This window comes from Geotrypetes seraphini, chromosome 2 (genome assembly GCF_902459505.1).
Source record: "Geotrypetes seraphini chromosome 2, aGeoSer1.1, whole genome shotgun sequence".
NCBI classification, from domain to species: domain Eukaryota; kingdom Metazoa; phylum Chordata; class Amphibia; order Gymnophiona; family Dermophiidae; genus Geotrypetes; species Geotrypetes seraphini.
Genome location: NC_047085.1, coordinates 485,037,681 through 485,053,154, shown reverse-complemented (window position 1 = coordinate 485,053,154; position 15,474 = coordinate 485,037,681). Strand labels below are relative to the sequence as shown.

At 43.9% G+C, this 15,474-nt stretch overlaps 1 protein-coding gene across 16 annotated transcripts in view; it reads right to left on the bottom strand.

The window, feature by feature from the left end:
- The window catches only part of OBSCN (obscurin, cytoskeletal calmodulin and titin-interacting RhoGEF), a 762,040-nt gene that overhangs the window by 682,924 nt on the left and 63,642 nt on the right, over positions 1-15,474 (bottom strand). For all 16 annotated transcript variants that reach the window (XM_033931804.1, XM_033931806.1, XM_033931805.1 and 13 more), the window contains exons 3-4: positions 11,226-11,495; positions 7,423-7,683 (exon numbers count right to left, since the gene is read on the bottom strand). In XM_033931804.1, the coding sequence (XP_033787695.1) occupies positions 7,423-7,683; positions 11,226-11,495 (531 nt within the window). The remainder of the gene's footprint in view (positions 1-7,422; positions 7,684-11,225; positions 11,496-15,474) is intronic.

Sequence of the window (15,474 nt, the reverse complement as noted above, 5' to 3'; positions counted from 1 at the left end):
ACACTTCTAGCTTTTCCTGTATCAGACTCTGCAAGATTAATAAATGGAGCATCCTTCTGCCTGCCAGTTAAAGGATGAAAAACAAATACCTATAAAGTTCAAATCACAGCTTGACTAAACTTGAACTTTCTTGATTTCATTCTTACTGGCTGACCACTTTATCTTCCACAATAGGCACCAAGGTTGCTTGGATCGGAGCTTTAAAAGAGCAAGCAGAATCGGGTCTGATGTCCATGCGTTTGGTTTTATCAAATGGTATACCACTACACTTGTGCTTTTACTTGCTTCGGGCCTTCCTCGTTGCCAGATCCTGCCTACTTTCTGTTTCCGCGAAGGCAGGACCCGGCAGCGAGGAAGGCCCGAAGCAAGTAAAAGCAGCAAGTTGTAAGCTTCCCTCCGGGGCTCTATCGTGTGCGTGCCGGCTTCCGTTCTCTTCTCTCCCCCCCCCCCCGGGACGCTACTTCTGGTTTCGGAGGGAAGAGAAGGGAAGCCAGCACGCACACGATAGAGCCCCGGAGGGAAGCTTACAACTTGCTGCTTTTACTTGCTTCGGGCCTTCCTCGCTGCCGGGTCCTACCTTCGCGGAAACAGAAAGTAGGCAGGATCCGGCAACGAGGAAGGCCCGAAGCAAGTAAAAGCATGCTGGCAAAAAAAAAAAAGGCAGGCGTCAAACAAAATTTTCAGCGGCGAGTCAGCCTTGGAAGGAGCAGGATTAGCTGGGCGGTCATCTAAATCAGCCAGGGAGAACACTTACTTGTACCTGACGAAGTTTTCAGGCTTTCAGCTCCTCCTAGTGAAATGAGTGAATCCAATCGAGGCAGCGACTGCAAACAAAATTCAAATCCTGGGCTCAGCTCCGAAATCCAATCGCTACTGCTGCACTACAACCCATTAAATATCAGGTGCAGCAGTAGCGATTGGTTCCCTTCTTTGAGCAAAAAGAACTGACCAAAGAAGAGCCTGTATATTAGGGGGCGGAGTCAATGCGGCAACGTGCAAGTCGGGTAGAGAGTTGGAGGAGACAGACCACATGGCGGAGACAAACATGGCGGCCGGAAAAAATCTGACACCCGGTCCCGAACCAAAGACACACGGTGAAGACAAGGTAAATAGCAGTACATAGAAGGGGGGACATTTGCCTGCGGGGACAAATCTTTTCACCGTTTTTGCGGGCGGTGAAAACTTTTGTCCCCGTGTCTGCGGCGATTTGGCTATGGAGTCTCCATAGCCCGCAGCCAAACCGCAGCCACACCGCGGCTCCCTGCGGGGATCGCTCCCCGTGTCATTCTCTACTCTCAGCCGAATGGGTTCCTAAATTTCTCAATGCTGACCAGAAGTGTGATCGAATGGATGCCTAGCAATCTATTCTGGACCGATTTTGGCAGGATTCTGTAGTATTTTGAACCATCTCATAACTATGGATGAAACTTATATATATACAGTTATATGATCCAGAGACAAAAAAACAGTCCAAAGAATGGAGACACAGTGGTTCCCCACATCCCAAGAAGTTCAAGACACAGAAGTCATCAAACAACATGTTGGCTCCCGTCATTAGAAGTTGAGCGTCATTTGGAGTGAATTGCGGGACAGCACCTGAAATCATCCACAACATGATAGAACAGATAAGATTTTTCATTTTTACTCCTTTGTTTTGTTTTGACTTCAAGGCACAGTGGAATTTGGGCTATTTTTCAGCATGCTTATTGCGGGAGAAGGAAGATATGATAGAGATGTTTAAATACCTATGTGATGTAAATGCGAATTAGTCGAGTCTCTTTCATTTGAAAGGAAGCTCTGGAATGAGAGGGCTTAGGATGAAGTTAAGAGGTGATAGGCTCAGGAGTAATCTAAGGAAACACTTTTTACAGAATGGGTGGCAGATGCGTAGAACAGTCTCCCGGTAGAGTTGGTGGAGACAGAGACTGTGTCTGATTTCAAGAAAGCCTGGGATAGTCACGTGGGATCTCTTAGAAAGAGGAAGAGATAATGGTTACTGCGGATGGGCAGATTGGATGGGACATTTGGCCTTTATCTGCCGTCATGTTTTTATGTTTCTATGTCACACCGAAGACTGTTAGTTTAATAAGTGGATTATGCACATATTGATTTATTATTTGATATATAAAAAAATACACACACATATTAGAGGAGTCACATGATGTGTGATAAGTAAAGCCGTGAGGCTTAAGTTTGTAATTTTCAAGTAAAGTGCCAGGGAGCACTAATTCCTCACTGAAACCTCCTCTTTAGCTTAAAATTTTTTTTTATAATATTTTCATAGGTGCATGATTCTACTCACATGTTGTCTCCAGTGTTAATAATCTTTCTTACTTCCAGTAGTAGTGTGGATTATTTTTCTAAAGAAAGGGCTGTGCACTTACAATAAGCACACTCCTCTTTGCCTGTCATTGACATGTTGTAAATTATGGTATCAGCACACTTAACTAGAGGCACCAAGTTAGAGAACTGCCCTCTTAACTTTGCACCTGAGGCAATTGGGAAGCCAAGGGCTGGATTCTGTAAACAGCGCCTAAATCGGCAGCCACCATCCGTGTGTCAGTCACACTTTGGCGCTATTTAAAGAATTGTGGCTAACGGCGCCTATCATAAAACTCGGGCACCGGTAATGTAGGCCAGGATTTTACTGGCCTACATAGTAGACACCTAAGTTCTTTTGAGAATCGAGCATAAGGTCATCTCCGCCCTTAACCATGGCTACTTTGACTGTAGGCGCCACTAGACGCCTTGGTGTAGATGTGATTAAGCCTACTGGGGTGTTTTTTTTTTTTACAAGTTTTAATTGTTTTTTTAATCAGCACAGCCAATTACTGTGCCAATTAAGTCATTGTTAAGCGGTGACAGGGCACCTACCACCGCCTAACTTACAGCATCCTGACTGCAGGCAGTATTAAGCATTCTACCACTGTCTGGCAGCCAATCAGGATGCATGGTTTTTTTTAAGAAGAATGAAGGACGCCTAGAGTGTAGATGTCTGTAGTGAGTCTACGGAGATGCATAGGGACACTTATGCATGTGGTGCTTAAGTATTCCTGTGCATCTCCATAGGCATGAGACAGACGCCTTAAATGCAGGCTTGCAAAATGCTGGCTTACATTTAAAGCATCTGTTCAGCGACACAGACACGATGCTCGTTAGGATGCTGATGCATGACTGACACGCGATGGGCAGCTGCCTCTTAGTTGTCCGTCGAGATCAGCGTCCTAGAGAGCAGTGTCTCTCAAACTGTGTGCCACAGCACAGTGGTGTGCCCCAAAGAGATTCCAGAATTGTACTTTATTTTTTAAAAAAATTCCCTTCAGAAGTTAGATAGTTCTAAATCTAATACAGTGATTCCCAACCCTGTCCTGGAGGACCACCAGGCCAATCAGGTTTTCAGGCTAGCCCTAATGAATATGCATGGCGCAGATTTGCATGCCTCTCACTTCCATTATATGCAAATCTCTCTCATGCATATTCATTAGGGCTAGCCTGAAAACCCGATTGGCCTAGTGGTCCTCCAGGACAGGGTTGGGAACCACTGATCTAATAGATGCTGGCACTGTCATCTTGACACTGGATCATCTGTTGTTCTGATACTCAGTTTCTGGAAGTCAATATAGGGGCAGATTAACCTTATACTGGAATCAACAATCCCTTTGACGTACGAGGCAATTATATGTGGAACATTGCTGCATGTCAAACCTCCCATGGATCGTTACAAAGGTAGGCTTTTCTTGATCATGACAGGGATTGCTATGCAAATGATAACCTGCAATTGGAAAAATTGCGACCGCCTCAATTTTTTGTTTTGGTGGGCTAGTATATGTATATGTTTAGGTTACAAATACGAAAAGATGAATGCAGATATGTTAGGGAATAGTAAATTATTTAAATTGGTTTGGGGCCCGTTGACATCCTTTGTTAATTCAACATGGTTGCTTTTGTTTAAATTTGTGTTTATTTTTATACATTTCCAGGATGGGGTGGAGGGGGGATATCTTTCTGGTTCATTTCTTGATTAAATTGTTGGATGGGAGGGGAGGGATATTTATTATCTGCATTATTATTAATGGAAATTAAGTGCTTATTTTGTTATTAATGTATATATAATTTATGGCACTTTGTATTAGTTTTGAAAATTAATAAAGATTTAAAAAAAAAAAAAATTCCCTTCATAAGTATACACTAGAAAAGATGACATGTACTTCGCATATGCAAATGCCTGCCAATGTTATGAGCATCTGTGTGCGTAGGGATACAGCCGCCCAGACAAGCATCATTCTTTGACGTGATTGGTCGTTGAAAACTAACGGCAAGTAATTTTAGTTTTATTTTTTATGCAGTGGTTATCCTAACTTGAGCAACAAAGCAATCAAGGCTTTGTTACCGTTTGGATCTTCTTATCTTTGTGAACTTGGATTTTCAGCTCTGAGAAAAATTACATTGAAAAAAAAAAAAAGAATGCATGTCTGCTTGTCGACTATAGAGCCACATTTTTGAATTAATTTGCACTCAAAAACAAGCACATCCATCACATTGATTAGCAATTCTCTTCTATCTACTTTAGTTTCACCTTTGTTACAATTACCGATGCACAGCTTAAATAACTTTGAACTGGGCTTCCGTGGTTGTCAGCCCACTGCTCTAACCACTGGGCTACTCTTCCACATTGAAGACCCAGAATATGCAAATCTGCATATTTATTCTAAATGTCCAGAAAACCAAACTAAGAGGGTCTTTTCCTAAGGCGCGCTAGCCGATGTAGCGCATGCTATATATTATATATACAGTGGTACCTTGGATTACGAGCATAATCCGTTCCAGGAGCAAGCTCATAATCCAAAATGCTCGTTTATCAAAGCGAGTTTCCCCATAGGAAATAATGGAAACTGGCTTTGATAGGTTCCCACCCTCCACCCCCCCCCCCGAGGCCATCAGCGCTGCTCCCCACCTCCCACGAGAACCGGCACCCCCCGCCGCCATCAGGCACCCCCCCCCCCGCCGCGACCTGAGGTCCCCCAACCCACCCGAACCCTCTTCTTACTTCAGTGTAGCCTCCGCACCGGCACCGGCACCAGCATGTCCTGCCAGTGCCCGAAGATCTGCTTCCTGTGCTGGGCCTTGAGCATGTGCGCATGCTCAAGGCCTGAGAGTTCACATGCTCAAGGCCCAGCACAGGAAGCAGATCTTCGGGCACCGGCAGGACATGCTGGTGCCGGTGCGGAGGCTACACTGAAGTAAGAAGAGGGTTCGGGTGGGTTGGGGGACCTCAGGTCGCGGGGGGGGGGTGCCCGATGGCGGCGGGAGGGGTGCCGGATCGCGGGGGGGAGGGTGCCGGTTAGCGGGGGGGGGGGGGGCGCTCACAAATCGAGGTTACCACTGTATATATATTCTATGGACGCATTAGCATTTAGCATGCGCTATATAGGCTGGCGCGCCTTAGGAAAAGACCCCCCCCTAGCTTAGCTAAGTGTGCTTCCAGGACTGGTTTGCGAAAAAGTAGACTAGGTCATATCGCAATGACTTTGAAAAAATGTAAGTACTGAATATCTTTTTTAACGAAGGTTACATAACTGGTCAACAATTTGCCTGCTGCCCAGTATTTTGAAAGGATTAATTCACTTGCATACTTGCAATACTTTGAGATTTTTCAAAGGTGCTAACAAGGCATTTTTCCAACAGAAAACTTAAGCACAGCAGTGTGCAGAGTATAAAAATAGGAATACTGCCCTAGCTACTCATACAAATATACAGTTCACTGTAAAATGATATGGCATTGATGAGCGGGGCTCCTACAGGTCAACATTCAGCTCATGTTCAATGTGAAGAGCTTGGCACGGACAGCAGAGCGCTGTTCACACATCTGACATCATGTTAAATAGAGATATTCTCTTTGCAGTGACACCCTGAACATTTTCAGTTAGACCAGGGGTAGGCAATTCCAGTCCTCGAGAGCCGGAGCCAGGTCAGGTTTTCAGGATCTCCACAATGAATATGCATGAGATGGATTTGCATGCACTGCCTCCTTGAGATGCAAATCTAGCTCATGCATATTTATTGTGGATATCCTGAAAACCTGACCTGGCTCCGGCTCTTGAGATCCGGAATTGCCTACCCTTGAGTTAGACCATTGATCACAGAAGCTGATGTACTATTGCGAGCCCATCCTATTAGAAGCTTTTCTCACAATTCTGTCTTATTAAAATGCTATTTAAATGCAATTCTTGGCACGTATTGTGAGGTAAAGAGGAGGTGTTAGATGCACCTGGCAGATACTACAGTCCTCTGCATTACAAAAAAAATGATTCCCCTGATCTGCTTCAAGACTCCACTTTCACCCACTTATTGATGATGTTTAATGCTCACCCCCATTCCTCAGATAACCCTCAGGACTTATTAGGGTTGTCCCTGGGTGGTACGGGACAGGAGCAAATCCCGGAAAGGTTTGGACAAGTTCCTAGAGGAAAAGTCCATAGTCTGTTATTGAGAAAGGCATGGGGGAAGTCACTGCTTGCCCAGGATCGGTAGCATGGAATATTGCTACTCCTTGGGTTTCGGCCAGGTACTAGGGACCTGGATTGGCCACTGTGAGAACGGGCTACTGGGCTTGATGAACCATTGCTCTGACCCAGTAAGGCTATTCTTATGTTCCTGGCGCTGGTGCAAAATAGTGGCTCCGACTCCTAGCAGCAGTTCCCTAGCTCCCAAAGTTAAAGCAAATGGCAGAACTGAACAAATAATCAAGTCAATTTAAAACCTTTCAAACTGAGCCTATGCCAGTCAAACACATTTGCAGAAAGCTGGACTGCAGACATGCTTGGAAAAAGTTATAAAATGCTGGAAGAGACATGATAAGGAAACATTTAGAAGGTAAGGGGGGAAAATAAAAATGCAAAAAGCAAGAAAGCTTAAAAATAAAAAAATATTTATAAGTAACTAGAAAAAAATTAATATAAAGAAAATGTGATTTCTATTCTATGTTTCTCATTCCCTTTTCCAAGCCCTGTCTCTCTCTCTCTCTCTCTCTCTGTCATTTTGCTATGAATACAATCTAGACTAGAGGAAAATCTGTAATGAATCAGGCCTGTGAAGGGTGATTCTATAACTGGGCATTTATGCCCTCTTTCTCCAAATTCCATAAATGGTGCTTTGAGTTGAGTGTGCTAATTTGGGCAAGTGTCCAATTGCTTGCACAATTTAATTGAATAACAGACCCTCTGTCTATACTTCTACACTTAGCAGGTGACTGTAGGCCATCAAAAACAAATTGAACCATCCTGATTTTCTATTGTGTGATATGAAAGGATTTATATCTCCAATAAAAACCAAGACTACAGGTCTTTAGATGCAAATAAAGCAAAGTCAGGATCAACTCAACTAGTGCCAAAACTGATCTGCCGTGATATGAAAACAGCTTACTAGACACAGTGAACTGGGTGGACGTCTTGCACTCGTCAGCCAGGAATGCAATCTCTCCAGCATCCGTGGTCTGGCATTCCCGGATGATCAAAGTGTGTTGCTTGCCAGAGGAGGTGATGCTGATACGGCCATCGGGCTTCACTTCTTCTCCATTCTTCATCCAACAAATGTGCTCGCAGTCATCGATGAGCTCCACGCAGAAGATGGCAGTGTCGTTTATGGGGACTTTAGTCCTCCTTGGTAACTTCTTTATAATATTACCTTTGAACCAAAGCAAAGCAGTTTTGATACAGGCTCATGCAAATATGCACACACAAAAACAAAATGCCAAATTTTAGAAGATAAATCATAATGATAGGCATGTGGGAGAGGCATGTGGGATCTCTCAGAGAAAGAAATAATGGTTACTGTGGATGGGCAGACTAGATGGGCCATTTGATCTTTATCTGCCATCATGTTTCTATGAAAAATAATACCTTTTCACCTGTATGAATGAGTTTGATAAAATACTGATAATGAAAACTTACTTTAAGAATAAAGGGGCTAAATTTTGCGGAGATGTAGTTTTAATATTTCCAGACGTTGCCAGAGCCACTAAACTAAGAAGGAAGGAATTTCTTAAGTTAAAATGTAGAGTAGTGGCTTTTGAGGCAATGCTGTTGTTTTTTAAGTTTCCCTGCAAATGCATAATTAAGTTACATAATAAGGAATTTATGTTTCGGGACGCTATTCAGTTACAGTAATTTTTAAGCTTACAGGAATAACATAAGGTGTAATTTCTGTTGATTAATACCAGGAGTCAAGATTTAAAATACCCAGATTTTGTTGGTCAATTTTGACCATTTGTTTCTTGACATATTTTGTAAACTATGGGCAATTCTTGTCATAATGTGGGCTAGAAAGGATTTCTTTGTTGGGATTATTATTATGGGATATTCTTTGTATTCCTTTTCCTTAATTTCTTTGTGAAATGTAATTGTGAAAAATGATAAATAAAAAAAAAAAAAAATATATATATATATATACACCTTTTCCTTACACCTGATATTTAGCTGGGGCAGCCACTCTTAAAGGCATTATGGGGCTGATTCTGTAAGCGGCGCCTGACGTGTATCAATCGCTGATAGGTGCCGCTTCCAGAATCATGGCTTGACGCGACCCTAGGTGCTGTTAACGTAGGCCAGGGTTTCACAGGCCTACATTTCCAGCACCTAGGATCCTGTCGGAATTGTGGCCAGCGGCACCTAGTGAGGCCAAATCTGGCACCGCTCCTAACCACGCCCACCTCTGGGCTTCGGTGTTACTTTGCACCACTAGCTGCCAGGGACCTAGGCGCTGGTCCTAGAAGCTGCATAGCAGCGCCTTTAAAAAAAAAGATAATTACTTTTTAATTGGTTTTAAACAACGAGGTCAATTACCGCATTGTTTAGCACCAATTAAAAGAGTTAAGTTAGGCGGCGGAAGGACTCCTGCTGCCACCTAACGTTCAGTGTTCCGGAGAGAATCTGGGCCTGTCTGTTTAAGTAGTGCCATGAATATTCATGCATAGTAAGCCACGACTACACTACCAGCTATTTATAAGGCTTAAATCAAAAGAATAATTTATTCATTTAGGAGGACATTATGGGCTACCATTAAAACAGGTTATTTTACCAAAATTGTACTATTTTAGCAGAGAATCTTCTTGTATAATATAGCACAACTTATGGTAAAATAGCCCATCTCAACCATAGCTCATGTGGATAACGTCTCCCTTAGTGGCTGAATATTGCCACTCCGTGGATAACTGCTGGCTCCGCATGCTCCTCCCCACTTTATTCTATGGATAAAACCAGCTGTTTAGCAGATTAAGGGCTCCTTTTACTAAGGTGCACTAACAGAAAGAGCGTCCGTTAAATGCTAAGAAGCCCATTTTATTCCTATGGGCTTCTTAGCATTTAGTAAAAGGACCCCTAAATGGCCAGACTGTATCTATGTAATAACTGAAGGGGAGCTATGCATTTGATATGAGTATGCGTACTTATGCTGTAGGTATTACCAGGGTAGCATGGACAAATTCACAACACATGCACACCGATGATAAAATATACAATTCTATACACAAATACTTCCAAACCTAGATATTTCTTAATATGGAATGCCATTTAATATTTAGATGAATTTTCAAGTCAGTAGTTAAAAGTCCCAACACACAGTGGGGCCGATATTCAGGCCACGGGAGGCAGGCCAGCTAACTCCCGCGGGTTGGCACCGAGCCCGGATATTTAAGGTGCACTAAGGAGCTCATTTTCAAAAACAGAAAAACATCCTAGAAGTGGCATAAAATGGTAGATGGCCTTTTTTTTCTCTCTCCAAATCGTCCAAATTGCTATTTTTGAAACAGTTTTCTGTGCGGTGCATCTAAATCTCAAGGGGGCATGTTGGAGGTGTGGTTGGGGGGTGGGGGAGGAATTAGGACAGGCTTATGAGCTGAACATTTTTCTGCAGTAATGGAGCATTGTACAAAATGTCCAGGGCAAAAATTGGATGTTTGAAGCTAGACCTTTTTCAAAAGGTGCCAAAACTGATCAGATGACCACTGTAAAGATTAAGATAAGACTAGCCTTACTGGGTCAGACCAATAGTCCATCTAGCCCAGTATCCTATCTTCACAGTGGCCAATCCAGGTCACAAGTACCCTGCAAAAATCTAATAGCAACAAGTCCCCCTTACTTCTCCCTTCACCAACCCCTCGTTATGTCATGGACCGCCTGTATTTACATCCTGTAAAGACATATCATGATCATGAGGTCTGTGTTTGTATATCTTATAACAAAATGCTAATAAAACTGATTGAACTTTAAAAAAAAAAGATATGAAAGAAACAGTACATATCAGTCTGTACAACAGCTTCAGATGTTATGGTCAGTCTTATTACAGCAACCAGCATGTCCCTGGAGTAGCTTAGTAGTCAGTGCAGAGGACCATAGTGAAGGAGACCCAGGCCCATAGTACACTTGTGGTGGAATGTGTGAGCCCTCCAAAACCTACCAAAAACTTACAGTACCTAAGTATAGATACAACCAGCAGGCATAAGTGCTATTGTTGTGGTGTACAGTTGGATAGCGCAGGTTTTCGGTGGCTTTAGAGCAGTGGTCTCAAACACGCGGCCCGCCAGGTACTATTTTGAGGCTCTCGGTATGTTTATCATAATCGCAAAAGTAAAATAAAACAGTTTCTTTATCATATGTCTTTTTAACCATAAATGACAATATTATTATTAAGACTTAGCCAAAAGGAAAGATTTATAAACTATAAAGAGTTTTACCTCATGCAAACTTGTCATTTCTGTAATAAGACATTAACTATTTTTTTTCTGAAGCCCTCCAAGTACCTACAAATCCAAATCGTGGCCCTGCAAAGGGTTTGAGTTTGAGACCACTGCTTTAGAGGGTTCCTAATACACAGTAAAGGGTAACGGTGAGATATGTACCTGGGATCTTTCATGTAAAGTGCACTGCAGTGTTCCCTAGAGTACCCCATTGCTCTACTGGGATGTCTCTGTGATCAACCTACTGAAAATGCTGCCCCCCCATATATCTAGCAAAAGGCCATTTTCAAAACAGACAGATGGACAATTTTCTGGTTTCTTTAATGGATTTTTTTTCTTTTAATGTAAACCCCCCACACACACACAAAAAAAAAACAAAATCAGATTTAGACATCATATTGAACGTGCCCCTCTACACCCGTTAGTGCATGCTAAATCAATTCAATGCCTACTAAAGCAATGTGCAGTACAGAATGCACACTCCTACAAATACCTTGCACAGTCAGTTCAGCTATAGTCCTGCTGCCTTCTTTCATTTCACAGATGTAGACAGCGTCATCATCCGTGGTGACATTCTGGATGGTGAGTCTTCTCAGGGTTCCCTCCTCTTCCATATTGTACTTAGAACTCTGTTTGAGTTTGGTCTCTTCTTTGAACCACTCGGACTCTATGACGGGAAGAGGCACCTCACACTGGAAGGTTGCAGTATCCTTCTCTTTAACTTCGACATCCGCCAGCTTTGTCTTAAATGGTACACTGGGTTCTGGAAAGTAACGGAAAAGGGCAAGGTATTTTACCGGTACAGAAACAAGTCACCTCTCTTATAGCAATGAAGAGCAGCTGATGATATCGGCACAGATTTGGAAACTTCTGACATATTTAGAAAACCTCCCAGTTTAATGGTCAGTTAAATAAAACCGGGTTTTCAGAACTCTGATGTGCAAATCGCTTCATACCAAAAGCGAAAAGGACAAACCGTGGCATTTAATGTTCTCTCGGGGTTTCTTTCCGCAGCTGGCATTGTGCTTGTTGCAGGTTTCCGGGTCTTGCTGCTCTTTATCATGTTTCCACCCGACAAAGACGCAGCGAGACCCGGAAACCTGCAACAAGCACAACGGCATTTAAAACCCTGCAAAATTATTCACAGAACATTTTTTTGTTTTACTTTTTTGCGTATCCACAGAAATATTCCAAGATTAACCGACTTCCAATACATATTTTTTTTAACTAAAATGCACTGTCGACTCTAAGAATTTGTCACTTCTTACCTTTGCACAATGAACATTAAACCCTGTGACAGTTTTTGCATTAAGGATGCATAGCTCTTAAAATTATAAAAGCTCTTAAAATTATAAAAGCTGCTTTTTACACAACTCTGGGTAAAAGTAACAGAGCAGGCACCACAGCTCATTCGTCCTCATTTACTACTTTTTTAAACTCAGTTCAGTGGTCCTTTTACTAAGGTCCGCTAACCGATTATGGCCCAGATTCACTAACAAGAGCGACTCAATCACTGTTGGCTGATTTTCCAACAGGGATTGATTCACTATGAAGTTTGCACACAAATGATTTGCATGGAGGGGCAAATCATTTGCATGCAAACTCCCCGACTAAATACACGCAAAATATCAGTGCCGTTAAAAAAAAATAATTAAAAAAAAAAACAAAACTGGGTCACTGACAAATGTTAGTGAATCAGTCGCTTAGCTATTTTGCATGGGGATTTTGCTCATTTGCATGGGAGGATCGGATCGGAGATTGATAGTATAGCAGTTTAGTGAATTGGGTCGGGGAACGATCACAAAACTAGCAAAACTGGTTTTGCGATCGTCGGTACAGGATCGGAAGGTTTAGTGAATCTAGGTCTTAGTGCGCGCTAAATGCTAAGATGCTTATAGGAATATAATGAGTGTGTGGCGCAGTGGTTGGAGCTACAGCCTTAGCACCCTGAAGTTGTGAGTTCAAATCCCTCGCTATTCCTTGTGACCCTGGGCAAGTCACTTAATCCCCCATTGCCCCAGGTACACTAGAGTTTGAGACCACCGGGACAGATAGGAAAATATGATAACGTATCTGAATGTAAAGCACTTAGGATATAAGTAGTATATAAATAATAAAATAATAATGGATGTCTTAGCGTTTAGCACACGCTAAATCAGTTAGCGCACCTTAATAAAAGGTATAAAATATATATAATATAATATATAATATAAATATATATATAAATGGAGACAGCCCAACCTACCTAAACGACCCACCTCATCCAAACCACCTCTACCGGCATAGAAAAACACACACCCCATTCACTTACCCCCCAATCAAAGCAGTAAAACGGAAAAAACTACACAACGGACTACTGGCCACTCAGGCAGCGAAGATAGACAACCAAGTCTCCAACCTATTGACAACAACCCCAGACTACAAGATGTTCAGAAAGGAAATAAAAACTATACTCTTCAAGAAATCCCTTAATAAAGCTTAATATCATGATAAAGCTTAACCCCCCTCTTACCATCCCCTCCCTATCCCCAGATCCTACTTTTCCCTCTCTTGGAAACCTTCTCTGATCTAACGTTGTAACCCTTCTTCCATAACTCTTTTTGTAATCCGCTTTGAACCAAAAGGTAATGGCGGAATAGAAATCTGTAATGTAATGTAATATATAATAAAATATATTTTATAAACTAGCTTCTTGTGTTAATAAAGCACAGTTACTTACCGTAACAGGTGTTATCCAGGGACAGCAGGCAGATATTCTTAACACATGGGTGACGTCACCGACGGAGCCCTCGGTACGGACCTTTTTAACTAGAAGTTTCTAGTTGGCCGCACCGCGCGTGCGCGAGTGCCTTCCCGCCCGACGGAGGAGTGCGTGGTCCCCAGTTAGGATAAGCCAGCTAAGAAGCCAACCCGGGGAGGTGGGTGGGACGTAAGAATATCTGCCTGCTGTCCCTGGATAACACCTGTTACGGTAAGTAACTGTGCTTTATCCCAGGACAAGCAGGCAGCATATTCTTAACACATGGGTGACCTCCAAGCTAACAAAGAGGGAGGGGGGATGGTTGGCCATCATGAAAATAAATTCTGTAACACCGATTGGCCGAAGTGACCATCCCGTCTGGAAAAGGCATCCAGACAGTAGTGAGTAGTGAACGTGTGAACTGAGGACCAAGTGGCAGCCTTGCAGATTTCCTCGATGGGCGTGGAACGGAGGAAAGCTACAGAAGCAGCCATAGCTCGGACTCTGTGGGCCGTGACAGCACCTTCCAGTGAGAGACCGGCCCGAGCATAGCAGAAAGCAATACAGGCAGCAAGCCAATTTGAAAGTGTCCGTTTGGAGACAGGACGACCCAAACGGTTGGGATCGAAAGATAAAAATAGCTGAGGGGATGTACGGTGAGCTCTGGTACGATCAAGGTAGTAAGCAAGGGCACGCTTACAGTCCAGCGTGTGCAACGCCTGTTCTCCAGGGTGCGAATGAGGCTTAGGGAAGAAGACGGGCAGCACAATGGACTGGTTAAGGTGAAAAGCCGAGACCACCTTGGGAAGGAATTTAGGGTGGGTACGCAGAACAACCTTGTCATGGTGAAAAACAGTGAACGGTGGGTCGGCAACCAGTGCATGCAGTTCGCTAACCCTCCTGGCAGAGGTGATGGCAATTAGGAAAAGCACCTTCCAGGTAAGGAGCCTGAGCGAAGTTGTGGCAAGAGGCTCGAATGGAGGTTTCATGAGTGCTGAGAGAACCACATTCAGGTCCCAGACGACAGGAGGAGGCTTGAGAGGCGGTTTGATATTGAAGAGCCCTCTCATAAATCTGGAAACCAGAGGATGAGCCGTGAGGGGTTTTCCGAGAACAGGCTCATGAAACGCAGTAATGGCACTGAGGTGGACTCTGATGGAGGTAGTTTTGAGGCCAGCATTGGACAGCGAGAGCAAATATTCCAATACAGTTTCCACCGCTAAGGAGGTGGGTTCCTGATGATGCAGGAGACACCACGAGGAGAATCTGGTCCATTTCTGATGGTAACATTGGAGGGTGGCCGGTTTCCTGGAGGCGTCCAAGATGAGGCAGACCGGCTGAGATAGATTCTCTGGAGAGGTCAGCCCGAGAGAAACCAAGCTGTCAGGTGGAGCGAAGACAGATTGGGATGCAGTAGAGACTGATGCCGCTGCGTAAGTAGAGTAGGAAACACAGGAAGAGGAATGGGCTCCCTGGAGCTGAGTTGGAGCAGGAGGGAGAACCAGTGTTGGCGAGGCCACCGAGGAGCGATGAGAATCATGGTGGCGTTGTCCTTGCGGAGTTTGGACAAGGTCCGCAACATCAGAGGAAGTGGAGGGAAGGCATACAGGAACCGATCCCTCCAATCGAGCAGGAATGCATCCGGGGCCAGACGGTGAGGAGAGAAGAGTCTGGAACAGAAGAGGGGCAGTTGATGATTGTGAGGTGCTGCAAAGAGGTCCACCTGCGGAGTGCCCCATCGAGCAAAGATGGAGAGCAGAGTCGGAGGGTCCAACGTCCACTCGTGAGGTTGAAGGATGCGGCTGAGATTGTCGGCCAGGGAGTTCTGTTCGCCCTGGATATAGACCGCCCTGAGAAAGAGATTGCGGTCCGTGGCCCAGGTCCAGATGCGTAGAGCCTCCAAACAAAGGGGGCGAGATCCGGTGCCGCCTTGCTTGTTTATGTAGTACATGGCGACTTGATTGTCTGTGCACAGGAGGAGGACTTGAGGATAGAGGAGATG